Source organism: Strongylocentrotus purpuratus, unplaced genomic scaffold (assembly GCF_000002235.5).
Source record: "Strongylocentrotus purpuratus isolate Spur 01 unplaced genomic scaffold, Spur_5.0 spur5_scaffold_7, whole genome shotgun sequence".
Lineage (NCBI taxonomy): Eukaryota > Metazoa > Echinodermata > Echinoidea > Camarodonta > Strongylocentrotidae > Strongylocentrotus > Strongylocentrotus purpuratus.
Window position 1 is genome coordinate 16195235 of NW_022145613.1, and position 22464 is coordinate 16217698.

General features: G+C 37.7%; 1 protein-coding gene across 1 annotated transcript; it reads left to right on the forward strand.

The window, feature by feature from the left end:
- Nucleotides 1-10788: 10788 nt before the first annotated feature.
- Nucleotides 10789-19691, forward strand: LOC592935 (muscarinic acetylcholine receptor M2). Its single transcript, XM_792433.4, has 2 exons — nt 10789-10858; nt 17168-19691. Exon 2 carries the CDS (start codon nt 17200-17202, stop codon nt 18493-18495), a length of 1296 nt encoding a protein of 431 aa, XP_797526.2. The 5' UTR covers nt 10789-10858; nt 17168-17199; the 3' UTR covers nt 18496-19691.
- Nucleotides 19692-22464: the final 2773 nt, after the last annotated feature.

A 22464-nucleotide genomic window follows, 5' to 3' on the forward strand; every position in this document is an offset into this window, starting at 1 on the left:
AATTATGTTTATGTGGGAGGCAACCCTCTCACTCCCTTACTGCATCAGTGGCTGATGTGTATTTGGAAGGTTTTGGCAATTAAACAGAAAAATATTTACTAATTTCATATAGCCTTTCATTATTTTCAAAGTGAATGTTCTTTTAAACTGGAGTGAAATTCAACCTCTGTATAATCGAATATGATTCTATTGCGGCGGAAAAATCGGAGAAACAAGCCGGCTTTAAACAAAAATGTGAAAAATATACCATATCAAATATAGGCCTAATATATTTCTAAATGCTTAAGGGTAGAGAACACATATTGCAAAACTGATATCGGCTGGCATATGATATGCTGATCTTATGTTGTATCATTATATAGCTTTATTATTAGTCCTTGATTAGGTGTTAAATCAAGAAAGAAAGAAAAAAATGTCAATTTTTCTCAGTGATCTCTCTGATTCCTTTCAATTACAATTTCTTTCAACTTTTAGTAAAATAACAAGTTTTCACGAAAATGTTTCCCCCTTAAAATCTTCCTTTGCAATTGTAATTAACTTCTAGAATGCAATGTACACTGTCGTTCATAAAGGTGGAATACTTTTTTTTTAATCCCAATTAAAGGTACTATGTCCCTTTTGCAGCCAACCTCAAATGCTGTAGAACTTTGCAGGAATTATGAATATCTCATGTGTGTTCTATCTGTGAAATTTAAACGTTAGCAGTGTCCTCATATTCAAATTATGCAAGGAAACCCGTTTACTTGCTAGACTTCACTATCAAACACTATTGAGTGACTGACTGGCTTTTTTTCTTCTTTGGTAATAACGTACATGAAAAGAGTTGTAAAGGGTACATGAGCATTTGTCCACTTCTTGTGATGGCCAAGATTAAACTGAATGAATCTTTGCGCAGTATAAAACGTATGACCATTCAGTACAAGTCTATTACTTTTGTGCTCTATAGACCTAAAGTCGATTTGACAACTAATAGTCATTATTTTCCCACTTGAAGACATTTTCAAACCCCACCTTTTTTAGGGAAGTTCTAAATTAGTATTATCTTTTAAATGCAGTTGGAATTTATCTTTTTCATTTTTTGGCCTGCAAATGGGACATAGTACCTTTAATGGAATGATTTTGACAATGATTTATTCCTGATAGATCTAAATAATAGGATATATCCTCAGATTTTATTGAATAATAATTTAAGAGTGTTTGTTTTGCGTGACTGCTAAAGCATGTGTGTGCTACTATGCTTTTCTACTAGGGAACCTACGTCCTTAAGTAATAACTGACAGTAATGAGGATTAATGCCTCACAAAAGGGCACTAATATAGCACATCGACACAGTATTAACCATGGGGTCTCACAGTTACAAGGCCATTGTTTTGCCTTTGAAAAATGACTGTAAGCGGGAGGGGGGGGGGGGGTAAGAGGACACTTTTTCTTTCTTTTTTGGTCTCGAAATTTGAAAAATTGACATTTGGCTCCGTTGGGGGGGGGGGGTAAGGTTACCTTTTAAGGTCAGCCATGGGAATTTTTTTTTTTTTTTTTTAAATAATTAAAAAAAAACAAAAAACAAAAAACAAAAGGGGGTTTAGGGGGGTGATGGGGGGGGGGGGGTTTACACACATAAAAATACCAAAGGGGGGGGGGGTTTAACCCCCAAACCCCCTCCCTGTGTACGCGCCTGATCCATATCATATATTCTCAGAGTAATATCATATTAGGGTCCCCTCTGTAAAACAACATTTTTATGCTAACAGCGCTGAGTAGGGCCATCCCTCCGTCTTCCTTTTTTTTTATAAGTGTGTCTTTATGATTGTAAAAATATATTCGTTGATGTTTTTTAAATGACGGAAAATAAATACAATACAATACAATACAAAGTTATCATTATCATACCTTGTCACATCATTACTATATCACACTGTATCTTTTCGTATGATATCATATCATAATAATTATTATATCATATTCGTATCATATCATTCCATATAAAACATTATCATAGCATTCGTGAATTGTCAGGACATTGGCGTTCTAATAGCCAGTGACCCTTGTTCGATTGACGGCGGAGTCATTTTCTCCACATTCACATTTTATTCCGAAAAGGGATGACAGCAAATAAAAGTATCTAGGAAATCAATGTATTTCCCTGGGGGTGGATTGTTTCGTCTTCGACATTCTTTCTTTCTTTCAAAACATTCTTTCAACCCTAAATTCCTGCAAAATTAAAAAAAACATCTTATTTTATGAAACCTTCGACGTAGTAAAAAAATAATTAATTTCAAGGATTTGTATTTCAATTGTTTTAATCGGCATACTCTCTTAGAGTAGGTTGGATAGAAACCTTATAATGAAAAAATATGCGTCAGTATAAACAATTATTTCTATAACAAACTTGACACTTCTGTAGCGTGGGAAAGGGTTGTAGTCGGTGTACCCTATTGTTCAGGAGAAACAAATCAATGAATTTACGTCAAATCATTGACGTTTGCACATTAAAACAAAGAGCGTGTCTCTTTCGATTAGTAGCCTTTTCATTATGAAGGACAGTGCCATCGTAAACAGACAGTAAGGTGCGATTTAATTATTTAGTAATACGAACTAAAAATGCAATAACCAACAGATGGAGCCTTCTCTTGTATGTATTGTTGTATTAACAATAAATTATGTTTATGTGGGAGGCAACCCTCTCACTCCCTTACTGCATCAGTGGCTGATGTGTATTTGGAAGGTTTTGGCAATTAAACATAAAAATATTTACTAATTTCATATAGCCTTCCATTATTTTCAAAGTGAATGTTCTTTTAAACTGGAGTGAAATTCAACCTCTGTATAATCGAATATGATTCTATTGAGGCGAGAAAATCGGAGAAACGAGCCGGCTTTAAACAAAAATGTGAAAAATATACCATATAAAATATAGGCCTAAGATATTTCTAAATGCTTCAGGATAGAGAACACATATTGCAAAACTGATATCGGTTGATTGGTTGATCGATTGTGACCATGTTTAACTCTCGCATTTCTACTACATGAAAGTATCAATATATATCTCTTTATTAACCTTTTATCGGATTGTTCTCAATTAAGTACAAACATTATGATACGAGCAATACCTGCATGCCTTCAACGATAACATTTTAGAATTATCATGTTTATGTCTGGAGCAAGTCTCAAGCAAATGCATGGGGGAGAGGTCCGTCATTAAATATGCCGATCTGATGTTGTATCATTATATAGCTATATTATTAGTCCTTGATTAGGTGTTAAATCAAGAAAGAAAGAAAAAAATTGTCAATTTTTCTCAGTAATCTCTCTGATACCTTTCAATTACAATTTCTTTCAAATTTTAGTAAAATAACAAGTTTTCACGAAAATGTTTCCCCTCAAAATCTTCCTTTGCAATTGTAACTTCTAGGATGCATTGTGCACTGTTGTTCATAAAGGTGGAATACTTTTTTTTTTTTATCCCAATTAATGGAATGATTTTGACAATGATTTATTCCTGATAGATCTAGATAATAGGATATATCCTCAAATTTTATTGAATAATAATTTAAGAGTGTTTGTTTTGCGTGACTGCTAAAGCATGTGTGTGCTACTATGCTTATCTACTAGGGAACCTACGTCTTTAAGTAATAACTGACAGTAATGAGGATTAATGCCTCACAAAAGGGCACTAATATAGCACATCGACACAGTATTAACCATGGGGTCTCACAGTTACAAGGCCATTGTTTTGCCTTTGAAAAATGACTGTACGCAGTGGGGGCTAGGGTAAGGGCGGCCCCCACAAATTAAATAAAACAAAGAAAATAAAATATATTACCTATAATTAATGGCATTTCCCCCAGGTCCGCAACAAGAATAATTCCTCTGTACGGCCATGCCTTCTAATAGGGGGTGGGGGGGGGGGATTTGAAAATTACACAGACCGTAATTTAATTAACAGCCCAATACTGACAAGGTTATATTAAAAGCACCGTACCGGTACCTACAAGCGGGCACAATTTTGGAAAGGGAGCAGGCTCACGTCATGTCTCTTGTCCGATATCAAAAAAGAGTGGCGGATCCAGGGGAGGTGGCCCAGGGGCCCGAGCCCCCTCCCCTCTCCCCTCCCCTGGCCCAAAAATAGGTAAACAAAAAAAGATGGTTAATTTCATCTCTAAACAACAATAAAAGCCCCCCCCCCCCGTCAACAAAAACAAAAAAAAAGATAATTTGTTTTGTTGTTGTTGTTGTTTGTTCAAAGGGGTTGTTGTTGTTGAGTAAAAACAAAATAGAGTTCCAACCCCTCCGCCTCCCTTTCCGTTCAGCCCAACACTCTTATTCGGCCGGCTGGCTGGCTGTGTCGCCGCTAAATATTTTCTCACGAATTGGACCCCCTCCCTCGCCGCCGGCTGGATCCGCCCCTGGCCTTACCTAGCAACACTATATATGCAGTTTTCATTCTGACAGTTAAAATAATGTTATTATTATCAGGTGAAAGAAATACTTTGGATGCATATACATGAGTGGTGTACCACAAGTATTCGGTAATTGTGAACCAGCCGTTGAAAAAAAAACGAGATAATGTCAGGCAAAATGCAAACTCTTCAACTTCCAAACATGCCTCTTATTACTAATCCCCACATTGGAGCTCTAAAGTGTAATAAATTTTCAACACACCATGAACGAGAAGGAAGGGGAAGAGAGAGAGAACGTGTTCCCCTACCACGAGGAAGGGTTGACCTCTGTACAGAGTGACCCAAGATAGTAATGGAGAGCTGAGAGAGGGGGAGAGATCATCTACCACATATTACATACAGTGCATATGTTCCAACAGTATGTATCTACACGGGATCCTACACATTATCACGACGGCACTGTTGCATGGTATATTATAGTTACACTATTCACCTAATACGCCATTTAGACTAATTATGAAAGATAGATTGTAAATCTTGTAACTACCATTGATGATATTAGATTTACCCTTTCTTAATTAATACTATTCTAATTTTTTTTTCTATGCTCCATCTCCAGTAATGGAGGATAAACTATTTCATATATTTATTAGTGTTCACATGCAGTTCTGTAACTTCATGACTAGAAAATCTTACCGACATTATATTCAAAGTTTAAAACACCTCCCTGGTTTTACATAACATTCTTTGCATCAGAAAGTTCAAACCACAATGGAACTAGATAATGTTAAATTAATAATACTTTTACAATGTATTCTTCTTTTCTGACATAGAAATCAAAGTCAATCACCTCATCACCATCAAGCATTTCACTCTCAACAATTAATGCTTTTAGTTTTAAGAAATTCTTCCACATCATATAGTCACACACATAATCAATAACTTTTAACTGGTATTACTTGATATTCAACATCCAATCACAATCAACAATTTAATGATTATAATAACATGAGAGATGAACCAAGCTTACCTTGTTAAATGAAGAGAAGAGACGGACCGGTGTTATTTCTTGGTGAAAGTAATTGTAGAATGCTGTTCTCACAAAGTGGGGTCACGTCGCTCCTGCAGTATCAAACTGGACTCTTCGATTATGTAACAGGGGTAACCTTTATCCTTTCCAGTACCAAGCAATCTCATGACCAGAACCAGACTTCACTAACATATTTTTGTGTTTAATTGCCACGACCTTCTAAATACATATCAGCCAATGGTGCAGTAAGGGAGTGAGAGGGTTGCCTCCCACACAAACAGAAAAGAGAATGCTCCATCTGTTGGTTATTAAATTTGAACTTTGAACTACTAAACAATTAAATTGCTAGCACTGTCCTCCATAATGAAAAGGCTTCTAATCGAAAGAGACACATTTCTTTTTGTAATGTGCAAACGTCGGAAAATTCATTGATCAGTATTTGTTTTACTCCTGAACAATAGGGTACACCCCTTTTTCAAGTTTGATTATACTGATGCATGTTTTTTCATTATAATTTTCTATCCAACTTACTCTATAAGAGAGTATATCATTGCTGATTAAAACAATTGAAATACAAATCCTTGAAATTAACTTTTTTTTTACTACGTCCGCGGCTTCATAAAATAAGACGGTTTTTAATTTTGCAGGAATTTAAGGTTGAAAGAAAATTTTGAAAGAAAGAAAGAATATCGAAGACGAAACGGAAATCCAACGCCAGGGAAATACGTTGATTTCCTAGATACTTTTATTTGCTGTCATCCCTTTTCGGAATTAATTGCGAATGTGGAAAAAGAAATGACTCTGCCGGGAATCGAACAAAGGTCACTGGCTATTAGAACGCAAATTTCTTGACCACTGGACCAAGGAGACTGGCCAGAATATAAAAGGAATAAATATATTTACATTCATATTTCAAAATGATAAATGCGGGATATAATTTGATTTGTTTATTTCTGTTTGATTTTCTTTTTCTTTTGCATTTTTACAAATATATAACAAACAAAACATTGCAAATTTTGCACATTTCAAAAGAATATAATGTCGAATAAAGTAACTATTCGAAAACACTTGTACAGTAAAATGAACTCTTAACGATTGAAGAAATCAAATTAACACTTTACCGGCACAATCGTAGGAATATCATGATATAAAGGAGATATGATGGACATGAATGATATTACACAACATAATATGATCATGATCTAAATATGATATCTTTATGTTATTCTAAACATGTGATATCACCTGACTTAACATTGCACGAAATGATAACAAATATTTATTATAAGATACGATATCATGTGATGCAAGAATGTAATATTTTATATGAAAAGATGGGATATTAATATGACATAGGACTAATCATTATAATGATAATAATAATAATAATAATAGTTCAGTTCTTGTACAGCGCATACTGCGTTATGAAATAACATCTCTATGCGCTTCCAAAGAGCTTTGGACTTTATTACCCTAGCATTAGCTCCGGCAGCCTTATCAGCGCACAGTGCATTTCAAGGAATAATCTTACCAGGTACCCATTTACCTCACCTGGGTTGAGTGTGGCAAATGTAGATCAATGTCTTGCCAAAGGATATTAGTGCCGCGGTGGGAGCCGAACCGCGGACCTTGTGATCGACAATCCGGTGACGTATCCACTCGATGTGATACAATAATGATGTGACAACGTATTATTATGATAACAACAATATGTTATTACTATGAACATATTATGATATAGATAGATTATGATATCATATCATATTAAATATATATGCTCAGATATCAAATATATATATATGATGTAGTATATAGATATTATATGATATATAAGATAAGAAATAACATGATATAAAGGTCGAATTTTCGCCGTTTTTTTTTTTTTAAATATAAATCTTGTGTTATCCGGTTATGATCGTTATCTTATTTTCTGGTATCGTATCAGCTCGGGGAAAAAGAAAAGAAAAGAAAAATTTAAAAATGAGGGAGATGATGTTCATGATAGTGATGATGATATGATGATGATGGTGGTGTTGGTGGTGATGGTAGTAATGATAATGATAATTTACACCGTTTATATGGCGATACATTTCTAATTAAAGAACGTTCAAAAGCACAAACCCCTCCACTGAAGAGAGTATTTTTCACACTTGCCGATATAGATATATTTTGAGGCATTATTTGACATGTTCTAGATTGTAGTCTCACGAAGACAGAAAGGGATTGAGTCCCACAAAGACTGAGGAATGGATGAAAAGACACAGTCCCCATATCATCCCTTAATGCGTGGTGTGGGTATACATGGGTAGTGAGCCCAGAATTAGCGTGTAATGTCCTTTCCTATATACTTACTGCTATTGGCTGCACCTGTCAAACTGGAAAGAGAGTGGTTACGCCATTTGCGTTCTCCCTGCTCCTCGGATCCCTTGATCAGGGCGGCAAGGGAGGGGGAAAAGAGGGGGCCCAATTCGTGAGAAAATGTGAAAATCGCGCTGGCTGATATTTCGCCCAGTGGGAGGGGGGAGTAGTGAGCACTATTTTTTTGGTTTGAATCGACACCCTTCCCCCCCCCCTTTTTTTTTAATAAAAAAAGGTAAAATTAACCTGTTTATAGCTGTTTTTGGCCAGGGGAGGGGGCCGGGCTCCCCGCCCTACCCCCCTTTCCCCGGGATCCGCCACTGGTTGTTGTATTCAATGTTTATTGTAATTTTCTTCTGTTGGAAAAAGATATAAACAAATTGTGTTTGGATATGAAATTTCATGAAATTTTTATGAACAGAGCATCTTTTCCTGTGTATTTTTCACAAAGTTGTGGATCTCTTGGGCATATAATCATTTGCATATTATCTATGTTGACAGATTTCTACTCGTGCAAACACTCTCACTCCTCACATCCTTATGCAACAAACATGATGTCATGCGGGACATATATGTTTGTTGTGATATCTTCACTTTGTGGAACCTGGTGTTGTTTGCAAATAAAAAGCACAATATATAATCATTATTTTTGTTAATCTTTCATATTTAATTTCTATGTTTACAGCATTTGTAGGGTTCCATTTCATTTATTCACTTTTTACAAGCTGGCACGTTAGGGATGAATGATATATGCTGGCTGGAAGTTACGGAAATATGTTCGGGAAGAAGTGGATTTCAGCTTGCAATCATATTGTTGGTAGACCTCCGACCAGCCATTTCCCCCTCAGAGCGCCAAATTGATGAAAATGTCTGGAAGGAAATTGAGATATAACAGATCCCTAACGGTGTCACACACACAATAACTCTGAAATGAAAACATACTTGAGTCTATACGTGTTTTAATTAAGAACAATATTTTGAAAAGATCTTCCATCTAATTGACACAAAGCATCTATTTTTATTCATGCAAATGATTTTAGCAAGAAATCAAACTTCTTTGTCGTTTTACCCTAGAAGGACCCGTTGTCTTTATAAAAAAAAAACATTAATTGCTATTTACAAGAAAATAAAGATGTTTTGGGCCAATGTGAGAGGAGGCCATTTTATTTTCCATCAAACTAAGAGAGAAGCAAACTCAAAATTAACTTTCATTTGAGAATAACGACACACAAAATATGGGGTCCCTCTTGCAAGGCGTGTAGCCCCCCCCCCCCCCCAAAAAAAATGCACAGGAAGAACAAAAAAAGAAAAGGAAAAAAGAGGGAAAGAGAGATTTTTTGTCAGTAAAAGGAGAAAGGAAAACAAATGAAAAAGAATTAAACAACGAAAGAAGAGAGGTGCGAGAGCATAAAAAATTGCATATCTTTTAAAAGAATAATTGTGTGTGATTGTGTGCCCCCTTCCCCCCGGTAAGAAATTCCTGGATCCGCCACTGGCTATATAGTATGACGACTCAGAACGCTCAGAAAAAAGATCAGTTTCGGAGCTGTATTGCGCAAAGCATATGACGTCACTGCAGGAGCCTCTCCGGTGAAAAGGGGGTGATTTAGGCATTAAAATGTCTTTAAAAGGCAAACTATGATATTAATTGAAGAAAGAAAAAAAATTATCCGAAATATAATATGCACTTCATAATCCCAGTACGTTTCTGGAAATTTCGTCATTCCTAATTATGAAATTATCAAATAATCAAATCGGACATGCCCGCAATGACGTCAAATGCGTCATCAAGCAACGTGCCCGTATTACCTTTTTTCGAAAGGCCTAGCCCAGCAAGCGAGACATCTGTGAAAAATGGAAGGTTATTATCATTTTGGGGTCAGTTAAGAGACTTTCTGAAAAAATCAGAGGTTGGAATATTAATAAGTAGAGGTGTATTCATGGTTTAAAAGGCTATGTAAGTTGGGTTAGAGTGGCACTTGACTTGGAATTCAAAGGTCGTGGTTCGATCGCGGACACGGCACTAATGTCCTTTGCCAAGACATTAATCTTCATTTGCTACACTCGACCCAGGTGAGGTAAATGAGTACCTGGCGGGAATTAATTCCTTGAAATGCCGGAGCGCTGTAATGGCAACTTGGCTAAAGCCGGAGTTATAATAAATGCGCCTCGGAAAATTTCCAGATAGACGGCGCTATAAAAATGCCTATTATTATCATTATTATTATTAATTCAATTTTGTTCACTTGTATTGTGTTGCTGTTACTATTCTTAGCGTTTTGAAATTCACTTTTATCCATAAAGCCTCTTTAGCCACTTTTGTCCTAAATTTAGCTCATAGAGCCATAGACGTTTGTTGACCTTCAACATTGACGCACGCACGCATATGCAAGAATTGCCAAAAGTGGTTTTAGAGCCCCACTGTCCTACTTGTAGCTACTTGCTCCCTCTATATAGAAAACTTCCCCAATCGGTGCATGTTTGTCCCCCATGATCATCTTTTTCTTATGTAAGTTGAGAGCCGAGTTAATGAGATAACAACCTGTCAGTGACCTGGCTGTGTGGTCTAATCCCTTCTGGCCCAGTAGTGTTGACGGTCTTTAAAAAAGTAGATATTTTGAATTCGCTATATTTCTTCAGAATAGCAGGTTACCCCAATTTTTCTTTGTTCTGATAGGGTATGAATTGGAGATGCGATTTTGTGTTTCTCGTTTGCTGTTAAAATGCTTTGACGTCAACATAATGTGATTGGGCCAAACAGATTGTTTTGTTGATAAATTATGCCCCCCTCAAAGATTCTGTTAAATATAATTTTAAATCAGTAACATTCAGTAAAACACAATATTATGATTGAACTTACAAATCCTAAATCAGTTACTTATAATAGTATAGATGGCTAAAAATTGCATCTAAACATATACAACCCCTCCCCCTTGGGGAATGGAAGAGTCCTGGAAGCTTTAATGAGGAGAAACATAAGACCAGATTGCCGGTGATGCCATGTGTCAGTCCTCACGTTGACACCAATTTCACCACAAGCTACAGTTTCCTTCTCTTCATGTTATTATTCTAGGTAAGCTTATTCTCGTTTCTATTTTATATCCAGTTAAAAAGCTGTAGTTTTAATTGTTAATTTTAATGTCAAGTATCACCCTCTTGATATAGTATATTCCAATTCAGGAACGAATGGGCTTTCAGGAATGAGATATGTACACATCTTTGAGACTGTGAATGTCCAAAGAGTCGGACGAGTGTGTTGATGCTGATTTTTTTTTAGTGTTCAGATAGATATGTGGCGGGAATTTTGTTATTGAATAGTATAATTAATTGATGAGTTTTGCCAGTACATAATTAGTGTGTGCTATTTCAATGTTTGACTATAACACTTTAGAAGGTAATAATAGGTTATAATGATAGACAGTTGCATAGCTTGGGCTTTGTTATAAGGGGCGGGGATATATCAGTGTATAGTCTATAGATGGTCCAGTAGCGGCGAAGCGTCTTTTAACGTAAGCCTCAAAGCGGAAAAACATGATTTTTTTTAAAAAAACTAAGTTTATACCCCTACTACTTTATCAGGGATGACTTTAGAGATTTTCTGTTTAAGTGGTCCAAGACACTGCTTCAACTCCGCGCTTTGCAGTTGAGTGTGATGGTCTGAAGCGAGCGAAGCAAGCGAGCACTCACACACAAACATACACAAATTATGAGGTCGTATTGTGACCGATCATATCTTATTTACACATGACACATGCTAACCCTTCATATTCTTCGACACTGCCTTTCATTTGGTGGTAGATATAGAAAACATGTTATTACACCAAAAAGGTGTACTTTTCAAAGGGCAATTTATAATATTATTAGAAAAGGGGACATATCACAGTATAATAACGAACGGAACTTATCATATTAAAAGGGGGCATTTATCAGGGTCGTAAATGTGTTTTTAGTAAGGTAAAGGGACAATTATTAGAAAGAAGAAGGGACACCAATCAACAGGGCAAAAGCTACTTATTTAAAAAGAAAATGGGCACTTATCATACAAAAAATCAGAGATGAAAAGGGGCACCTTTGAAAAGAAGAAAAATACACTTACTACAAAGTAAAAGGACATTTTTAATAGTGCAAGGGCCACCTATCAGACAATTATCAGAGGCGGGTGAAAAGGGACTTTTATGACAAAGGAAAGGAGGGGGGGCGCTCATTAGGCAGAAAATTGAACATTTCCCCCAAAGTAAAATGGGCACTTTTGGGGTACTTGGAAAAAGCGAAGCTCGAGTTTTATTTCTCTCTTTCTTTAATATTTATTTTGATTCTCTCTCTCTCTCTTTCTTCTTCTTCTTTCATTCTTTCTTCCTTGCTTTCTTTTGTGTTGTTGTTCAATTCAATTAATTGAAACGCCCAGTAAAATCATACGTGGCATAGAGGGATTCAACTTATTTAGCACCCACACTTTTCTGGTGAACTATCGTAATGTTTACTTTTCATCCCCAAATGCGGAATCTCATAGCTCTAAAAACAAACAGAGACACGTCATCAACACGGAACAGGTTATGACATAAGGTAAAAGGAAAACATGCGATATCCTGGCCCCGCAAACGTCCTGATGATTTTGTTTCCTAAAGCAACAAGGAACTAATGACTAAAAACAAATTGTGTCACGGAACAAGTACATACATTCTCTCATGAAATAGAAAAGGTTTTATCGTTGATATTCCCTAGCGAATATAATCTTACCAGTAACGAGCAGCTAGGGCCCTGTTGGTATCATTTTTGTTTTTGGTCACTAAGGGAACTGAGGTTATAATGTAATGACCTGAGGAGCACAAGTGACGTCCGAAAATTCCAGGTCAAACGAAAACAGATCCAAAACACAAATTAATCAAACCAACAAACAATGGAGTCGATATGGGGGGGGGGTGGGCTGTGTAGTACCTTGAAAAACACCCCCTTCACCTCCGGCTCGCAGGCCCACGAGAAGAAGGGAAAGGTAGGACTCTGTGAGACTTCAGCTCTTAGGTCACTACACGACTTCAAGCCGCAGTTCTTTAGCACAAAAAAAGGGTAAATTGCTTAAACACATGAGTATATCGTTATTGCTAACGATATGGATATTAAACCAAGGTTGTTTTTTTACTTATATAGGCCTACTGTAACGGAGAATTATTGCCCTTCTGACTCACGTCATGGTCATGCAAGGAATCCACCCAAGGAAACCATGCCAGTCTGCACGCACAGACTCGGATTTTAGGGGACTTTCCCCATATTTTCACAAAATAGGCCTAGGCCAAGTACGAGATGGTATTTCCTCTTATTTTGATCTTTCGTGGTCTTTCTTTCCTCATCCGGAAACAGATGTCACCTCTAACGATCTAGGATCAACAGAGTGACTCACTGTTGATCCTAGATCGTCTGAGGTCAGAGTCTACAAAGTCCCAGAGAACTATTAAAAAGATATATTTATAAACGAGAGAGAGAAAGGGGGTGCTGGGTGGGGAGAGAGAAAGAGAGATAGAGGGGAAAGAGAAGGGGGAAGAGGGGAAAGGAAGAAAGAGAAATTGAGAGAGAGAGAGTGTGTGTGTGAGATAGAGAGAGAGAGAGATAGATAGAGGGTCACAGAGAGATATAAAGAGAGCGAAAAGGAGAAAGGAAATATCGCCTCTGACAAAGTCTACGTAGTCAGAACAAATTAATATTGTTCGTATTCCTCTAAATTAAATTTTATGATAATTCTGTTTATTTGGCATCATAAAAAATACGTAGTCACACAATATAAAATTAAATAGCGAAATAAATAGGTACCGGTATATACTTAGAAGAAGAAAAAAAAATCCCGACCATTGACTTTCAGGTATCACCCATATACATTAACAAGGGTAACACAAAAAAAGGAGAGTTCAGAATGAGAAAAAGAAGAAAGGGAAGAGGTGAGAAAGAGAAAGAGAAGAACGAGAAGAGGTGAGAATGAGGAAGATAAAAAAGGGTCTACTTAATAGTCAAGGATGACATTGTTCCAAAATTGTAACGTTTGGCAGGGGCGGATCTAGCTTCCTGTTAAGGGTGGGGGGGGGGGGGTTGACCCAGTGGCGGATCAAGCCCGAAATTCGAAAATCGCGCCGACCAATATTTCGCTCAGTTGGAGGGGGGGGGGGGGTAGTGAGCACTTGACAAAAAAAAAATTGCCCCCGACATTAAATTTTTTTTTTTAAATTCCTTTCTTTTGGTCCGCCCGATGGGGGGGGGGGGGTAAACGCCCTAACCCCCCCCCCCCGTAGATCCGCCCCTTTTTGGATAGCGTTACAAAACGAGATGGTGTGGAGCTGGATTTGACGTTATACATATTGAATTCCATTCATGTACTCATGTAAAACGGATGGAATGGGTTCTTATAGTTGAACGAGTAATTGGGACACAGTGATTATCCCGTCTACGAGTGTGATTCGTAAAGAATGACGAATTAGTTCGAAACATCTGATCGAAAAATATTGGGAGAATCCTTTTGTGATACTTAAACATGAAAACTGATATATCAAGTTTTACAAGTTCAAACACTGGGAGACAACTGGGAGAAATGGTGGAAGACTGGGAATACGGAAGTGACTCCTTTTTATCAGTCGTTTTGTGCGTTTTTGTAAAATATATAGTTTATCAATATATATTTCATATGTTTTGCCCCATATCTCATTACAATTATTGAGGTGTGGTAATATAACAGCATTATGGATACTGACCATTACTCTGATGGGTATAAATATCTGAGTTTGGATAAAACACCTTTACTTTTTGAAAGCTTTGAAGATATATTAGCAATATGCAGTCAAGTAACCCATGAATAAGATTGCCTAAGAAAAATAACGACTCAGTTCTCTCGATAAAAAGAATTTTCAATTCTAATCGGGTCAGTGTTTGATGGAATTATTTTTCCTTTTAGAATTGAATCATACATACTTTGTTTTCTTAAAATTAAATTATAGCTTGTTACATCTGAACCTGTCGTTTAAAGGTACTATGTCCCTTAATACTTATTTAGAACTTCCGTAAAAAAGGGGGGCTTGAAAATGTCTGTAAGTGGGAAAATAACGACTATTAGTTGTCGAATCGACTTAGGAGCTACAGAGCCAGTAAGCAATAGTCTGATTTTCAGACCATTGTACGGAATGGTCGTACGTTTTATGCTGCGCAAGATTCAATTAGTTTAATTTTGGCCATTACAAGAAATTGGTTATTAATGTAGCAAATGCTCATATACCTTTTACAGCTCATTTTATGTATGTTATTACCAAAGAAGAAAAAAAGCCAGTCAGTCACTCAAAAGTGCCTGACAGTGAATTCTAGCTACTAAACGGGTTTCCTTGCATAATTTGAATATTAGGACACTGCTTAATTTCACAGATAGGACATATCATAATTCCTGCAAAGTTCTACAGAATTTGATGTTGGCTGCAAAAGGGCATAGTATATTTAACATTTGTAATTAGGTGATCTGCCACTTAGAGTAGCAGAGCACCTATTGATTTCGTTAGAATCTATCTTTTTTTGCCCTATTTTTTCTGTATGGATCTTGTTTGCTTCATATCTCATCAATGGCATGGTTAATGACAATGAAATGTTCATGACATGTGCCATATGCGTGAAAATCGATCCAAACAAATGGATTTGTGAATGACTGATGCGTGACGTCATCTAGGCGCCATTTTGCTCATTTCTATTATTGCCCATATTTCCGTCATCCATTGTCATTTCTGCATAAACTTGACGTCATGGGTAAACTTTTGGTTTCCTAGTAGTTTCCTTCTCTCCGGAATAACTTATTCAATCCATCCTTGATCGTAGACATATCCCAAGATTGATTTTTTTTGCGAGGGTGTTAATTGCTCAGTAAATAAAAAATGTTCCAAATCTCCTTCCCCCAATAAGCACAGTCAGATAATGGCAAACAGAGTACTGGAACCCATTTTACAAAGCTTTTTTTTTCAATGACAAATTACAAAAATCAGTGACAAATTTGCTGATAACCAAGCAGAAGCAAGGATTTCACTTGCTTTTAACAAAAACTGTCATTAGTCACTGATGAAAAGTTTTGTGAAATGGGGCCCAGGAAGTGTTTTATAGCAGTCGGTGTACTTCATAATCTATATATATATAGGGTGTTTGAGTCACTCAGTATGTAAATACATCCTAGTGAATCCTGCTAATCTTCATATCATGTAAGCATATATTATTTTTATATTTACAATTAATTCTGGAATGTCTTTTGTCCTGTTGGAAATGTGAATAACTTAGCTGATATCTGTCAAGAATATATAAACTCACCAATAAATTCAGTTAAATTCAATTCTGTCCAATTCAACTTAACATTATTTCTTCCATTTCCTCTTCCTGAGTCACAAACAGACTCAAGTTTTTAATATAATGTATGCAATTCATGAATACATGTAAGTCATTTTGAAGAGCGTAATTAACACAAAGAAGAAGGCGTAGATCGATCCCTAGTTTGATTGGTATTTTCATTAATTCAAGTTAAATACAACAGAATCATTAAAAGTGAAACAAAAATGATACATTAATAACCAACAATAACAATATCTAGATCAAAGACATGGACATTATCATAGGTAGGTCCTACTTAAAATACAATCACGAACGTGTAATTTTATAGTTCATCCTTTATTTCTGTTATTATTTCTTGCTCTGATAGTATTTTGTAGAGGTGTCGACGACATAGATTACGTCATGATAATTTCGGTTCTAGGACACCTTCCCCCTGAACATCCACCCCCGGATAACCACCCCAGGAAACTACCCCCCCCCCCCCCTCCAGACAACTACCCACTATGACAACCGTCCTCTACGACAACTACCCCCGGACGACTGCCCTAGGAGCAGTTGTCCTAGGGGGTAGTTATCCTAGGGGGTAGTTGACTGTGGGTGATTATCCGGGGGGGGGGGTTGTCCAGGGGGTAGGTGTCCGGATACGGATAATTTCATCCTATAGTGGTATCAGGTATGTATGGCTCCTCCGGCATTTGCAACCAATTAGGCCTTTAAATAAAAGATGTTGTATTACCCTTTGCGACCGACCCGAAAATCTTGAAATCTACGGCCGGCTTTATAACAAAGCTTTTATTTTTTTTTACCGTTTTTCAGTAAAAATGTATTAAAGCATTCAAAACTGAGAGAAATATCATCCCAAAGAGGGAGAAGAAAAAGAAGATTTTTTTTTTTTTTTTTTTTTAATTTCCGACCGACCGACACATGTTTTGGCACTTAAATGGCGATACAACATCTTTTTTTCCGGCTTTATTATGAAAATCATAGTCATTTTATTCATCAGATGCTTCTCTGCTTTACTTCTCTCTATGATTTTTATTTTATTTTTCAGAAGAGGAATCGACGACGAAAGACGAAATAATTATGGAAGGTCATACTATTATCCCAACAACCATGGACATAAGCACTATCAGGAGTAGCGATACGGATCTCTTTGTGTTTGAAGATTACAACCAGCGCATTGCTATAGCCACTATCCTCTGTATCGTCTTCCTTGTGGGATCCATCGGCAACACACTCGTCATCGCCGCCGTAGTCCTATCCCGTAAACTCCGATCATCCACCAACTGGCTCGTCGTCAACTTGGGCTGTTCCGACCTTCTCACATGCCTCTGTCTCCCGTTTAATGTTGTCGCCATGCTAAGTCGTGACGGATGGCCTTTGCCAGGTTGGATCTGCGCAGCCAATTCGGCCGTGACATGGATCTGTCTGGGTGCCAGTGTCATGACGCTGGCCCTCATTGCCTTTAACCGCTGGTACCTGCTGACAAAGTCTAGTATACACTTCCAGAAACTCTACACTACTAGAAACATATGCTTCATGGTGCTTAGCGCTTGGCTGTATCCAGCTCTTTTGGTTCTGGTACCTCCCTTTGCTGGGTTGGGCCGACTGGGATATTCTCACGAGTACAAGGTATGCTCGCAGGATACGTCAATTCCTAACTCAGACTTATATAGCCTCATAGCCGGGGTTTCCATCATCCTCCCTGTGTTCATTGTTGTCGTTTTTATCTACGTTCTGATCTATCTCTTCGTTTCCAGACAAAGTAAAAAGATGAACCAGCTCAAAAAGGCAGAAGCACCCCAAAGGCGTGGCAATGACAATGTCAACTTTAACATTAGCTCATCAGAGGTTCCCTCGAATGAACCGAGCACATCTGAAGAGACAATCACACAAAGCTGTTTAACCTCAAACCTTCACACATCACAAACTACCGAAACAAAGATCACATTAAATGAAGAGGGCAAATTTACAGCAATTGAGAATTTACCAAAAAACACATTCCTTGAAGTTTCTGAGAATGAATCTTCAGGAAGTACCAAAGCTAATCAGAAGCGTCCAAGATTCTTTAAGAAAAATTCGCCTAATAACAAGGCAAAACCACACCTGAACAAGTACAATGTCACGGTTACGAAAAGACTTGCCATAGTGGTGCTAGCCTTCTTCATCTGCCTGCTCCCATTTGGTGTTAGTGTTGTCGTTCCGCCGAGTGATCCGGGCGTCCCTTGGACAGGCCTGATGTTGACCTTCAACAGTTGCGTCAACCCTCTGATTTATGCCAGGACGATGCCAGAGTTCCGCAAGGTGATGCTAGCCATCATTCGCTGTCGCCTAAAGGACATCCCGGAGCTAATCGCAAGCGTCCGTCGCTTCCGTTGATGGAATTGGACCATCCAAGTAGATCCACCGAAAACCTACGAGACAGTTCCATAGTCAGATATTGTCAGCCGCGTGAGCTATAGCCAAAGAATTGAAGAAACAAATAATTCGAGATAGGTAAAAATCTGATATCAATTATACCATGAACAGGACTTTCTCGTCATCACCATGCATGATCCACAAAAATAATACAGCCCTGCATGCATTTATTAAGGAAGGGAAACCAGACCATTCTGAAGCATTTAAAGAAGGAAAGAAAAGGAAGTGTGTGATTAAAAAAACGAAAACGTTTGGGTGCATATTATAGATCACAACAACAACTTTGTAAAAACAAACTTTATAATTATCACAGAGACAGAGTAATGCTTGAAATCGCAGCATAAATGCCTATTAAGAAAGTACTGTTAAGATATTATACCCCTTCAGTAAATACATAGAATTAAATAGAAAATACATAACCACTGATAATAATTGTTAAATAGTTGACGCGACGGAATGACTACCATTTGAGAGGAAAACATTAACACCCCTGATTTAATGAAATTAACGAAAAGAGTGGAATTTACAAAATGTATATCAATGTTTGACTATCTATTATGAACGTAAAATGACAATTTTACGTGCCACTTATACACGGACGGACAGGTGTCTTTTATTTGAGTTTGGTAGTAGTTCTTTTTTAAGTGGTGAAATATAGAAATAGAAAATCATTCAATAGTTAAAGCGTGTTTTGTCGTGATTTTGTTCCCCATCAATGCATTCTTCGGTCATGATATTGTAAGTACAAATAATTTGTTTTATTACAATTAAAGAGCAAATATTTAACCCAGAGGCAAAAAATATTCATTCGGTCTCAAAATTCTCCCCCGTAATGGGTTAACAACAGAGATCAATAATAACACAATTTCCTCGGTATCAAAGTCCTCTACATTTGCGAAGAGGAAAATGAGGTCGGATCGTAGAACATAGCTTAATGTTGAAACACCCGAAACTCAAAGTTGTCAGTAATTCATAGAAACGTCTACATACTAATGGCACAAAGATACTTCTTGTTTAGCGGTTTTAAAAAAACATAATTCAATGCACATTTTTAGAAGAAAAAATCGTTGACAATGTTGTTTAGGTCGTGTTACTTTCTGCCCATTCTACATGTATATGTATGTAAGTAATGGAGCTCTCACACTCTGCCGTGTAGGCCTACCGTCCACCTGCCGGGCTATTAAAAAAACAGCAGAGTCCAGAACGTTGGGTTTTGAGCGAACTTGTCCCCGGCCGCAAAAAAAAATTCATAAAATTAATCTTTTCACCGTTTCGTTGCCATCTTCTGACCGTTCTCACCGGGCGCATACCGGGTGTTGAACGTGCTTCTACCGTCTTCACCGCCCAGATTGACTTTTGTTGAAAATTTTGGCCGTTTCCATACCGGGCCCATACCGGGTCTCGAACGTGTGCACCGGGTTTGTAGCAGCCACCTACCAGTCACTTAGCGTCCCCTCACCGCTCGGAGTGTCCTGTGAGCGAGTCCCCGGACTGCTGACGTCATGACACGACTGCCATAAATACCCCGATTTGAATGGCAACGGTCAGTCCGCTCTCCATTTTTCATCACCGTTCTGTAACGTGTTGTGAGCGTGTTGTGAACGTGTTCATACAGTGTGACCGTTTTCATAACGTATTCATACCGTCCTCATACCGTTCAACACCGTCCTCTTGCCGCTTACTTGCGGCCGGTGCCAGCCGGCCAAAGTTTTGAACATGCCCAAAACTTTCGCCGGGTCCTACCGGGTGTAAATAAGCGCCAACGCCCTATTAACGTGTTGCCCGCTTTGATAACGAACCACCGTGTGCCCTCGCCGTTCTCCACCGTCCGCAGACATTTTCGCGCACGGTGGCACACGGTAGGCCTATACGGCAGAGTGTGAGAGTCACTTTAGGGTTTATGTGTGTATGTGGACTGTGGAGTGTTGTGTATGTATGCATTTATTTGTATGCTAATATTACTGTATTAGTATCATAGTTAATGTTTTAAATATATCATTGCTTTTGGAAATCATTTTCCTTCTCTTTCTGTTGTTGTTAAGAAATTAAAATTATGTTTTGGAGCACTATGACGAAAATAATAATGTACTAAAACTGTTCGAATCTATGATTTGCATTACTTTGTAAAGTCCAGGTTTTTATCATATTACTACTACTTGATTGATAATCAAATGAAAATACAAATGAAAATTAACCTTCAGCTGAAAATGGTCAAAGCATTTGTAATTTTCTACAGAGTCGATAACAGTCAGGTCGAAGTGAAATTTTCCTGCATTATCGTTCGCGTGGTTGAAACTTTTTTTGTACTGGTTTGTACAATTAAAAAAAAACAATTGTCGAGTATGCACTTTGCAATTTATATTCCACTTATCGTTTGAATACGTAATGATAACAGTGGTGGCGTCTTGTAAAGCACTCGTATCTGTCACGATTTGACGCTCCGTGCCCTCAAAAACAATTCAATCTGTGTTTGAATCTCCAATATATTCGAATCTCCATCTTATAGAGAGCCTAAGTGTGACATCATACTGGCCAAGCAATCAAGGTTGCTGGTTCCAAACAATTTAGTGCTAATCAATCGCATGGTGACCATACCAGCGCCAAACATTAAATTTGCCCTGCTCCAGCCCGTTACTTGAGCGATTTCGCGGTGAACCTCATGCACAGGATTTTCTGTTTCAAAGTTACCTGGACGACGAGCAGGCGCGTACGCAGGATTTTTTCAAGGGGGGGGGGGGGGGGGGGGGGGGGGGAGGGGGTTTTAACATTTATAAATCGGGCCAAAAATTTCGCAACGACTCAGCCAGCCGCTGAATAAGCGGGGGGGGGGGGGGGGGGGGGTAAGAGGTCACTTCTTTTTTTTTTTTTTTTTGGTCCCAAAAAAATCGCAACGACTCAGTCGACCGCTGAATAAGCGGGGGGTGGGGGGGGGGGGGTAAGAGGACACTTTTTTTTTTTTTTTTGTATCGAAATTTGAAAATTTGACATTTTGCTCCGTTGGGGGGGGGGGGTAAGGTCAGCTTTTTGAGGTCAGCCAAAAAAAAAAAAAAAAAAAAAAGGGGGGGGGGGGTTTAGGAAAATTTAGGAGGTGGTTTACACACAAAAAAAATACCAAAGGGGGGGTTTAACCCCCCCCCCCCCCCCCCCCCCCCCCCCCCCCCGTGTACGCGCCTGACGACGAGCAAATATGACGTTAGCGTTTCGGTACTCCCATTGATTAAATTCTATTTTTCAAATATTTTCAGTTCTCCCCCCCCCCCCTATAAGAAACATATTAGATTTATAAAACCCCGGTCACACTGACGAGACCGACATCAGATCGAATCCAGACCGAATGGTTCCTGGCCACTCTGCAGGTTTGATGTAATATAATGATTTGCTCAGTCTTTTCTTGGTCTAATGTCAGTCTCGCTGCTGTTTTATTTATTTTATTTTATTCTTATATACAAAACACAAAAATATACATATAAACAATAACAATTTCGATGCAAATACACAAATAAGAATTAAATTAAAATGTTGAATAACCTGCAAATATTATTGGAAAAAGTAAAAGAGATAATAAGAATAAAGCCTAAGAGGTCTTGTGGTGTAAATTCCCTCAAAGAAAAATGTTTGCAAAAATATTTACAATTTTACTTTAAACATGTATCTACCACAACAGAAAATACATAAAACAAGTACAGTATCATTATATAGATTTAAAACATCAAAATAACTACGACTAATATAATGCATTCATATTTAAGGATGAGAAGTTTTTTTAAATGCGGATGTAGTTGAGCAAGTACGAAAGTCATTAGGGATGGTATCGCATGAAACTTAAGGTATATCTAATTCATTCATATCGTTTGGGTATGATCAAACTAGCGGCGTGTAAATAATTATTTACATGATCAAACAGTTTAATACCCCCCTCTCTCTCTCTCT

Excerpts from the sequence above, each read along its gene's own strand:
- LOC592935 (XM_792433.4), top strand. The coding sequence starts at position 17,200 with ATGGAAGGTCATACTATTATCCCAACAACCATGGACATAAGCACTATC.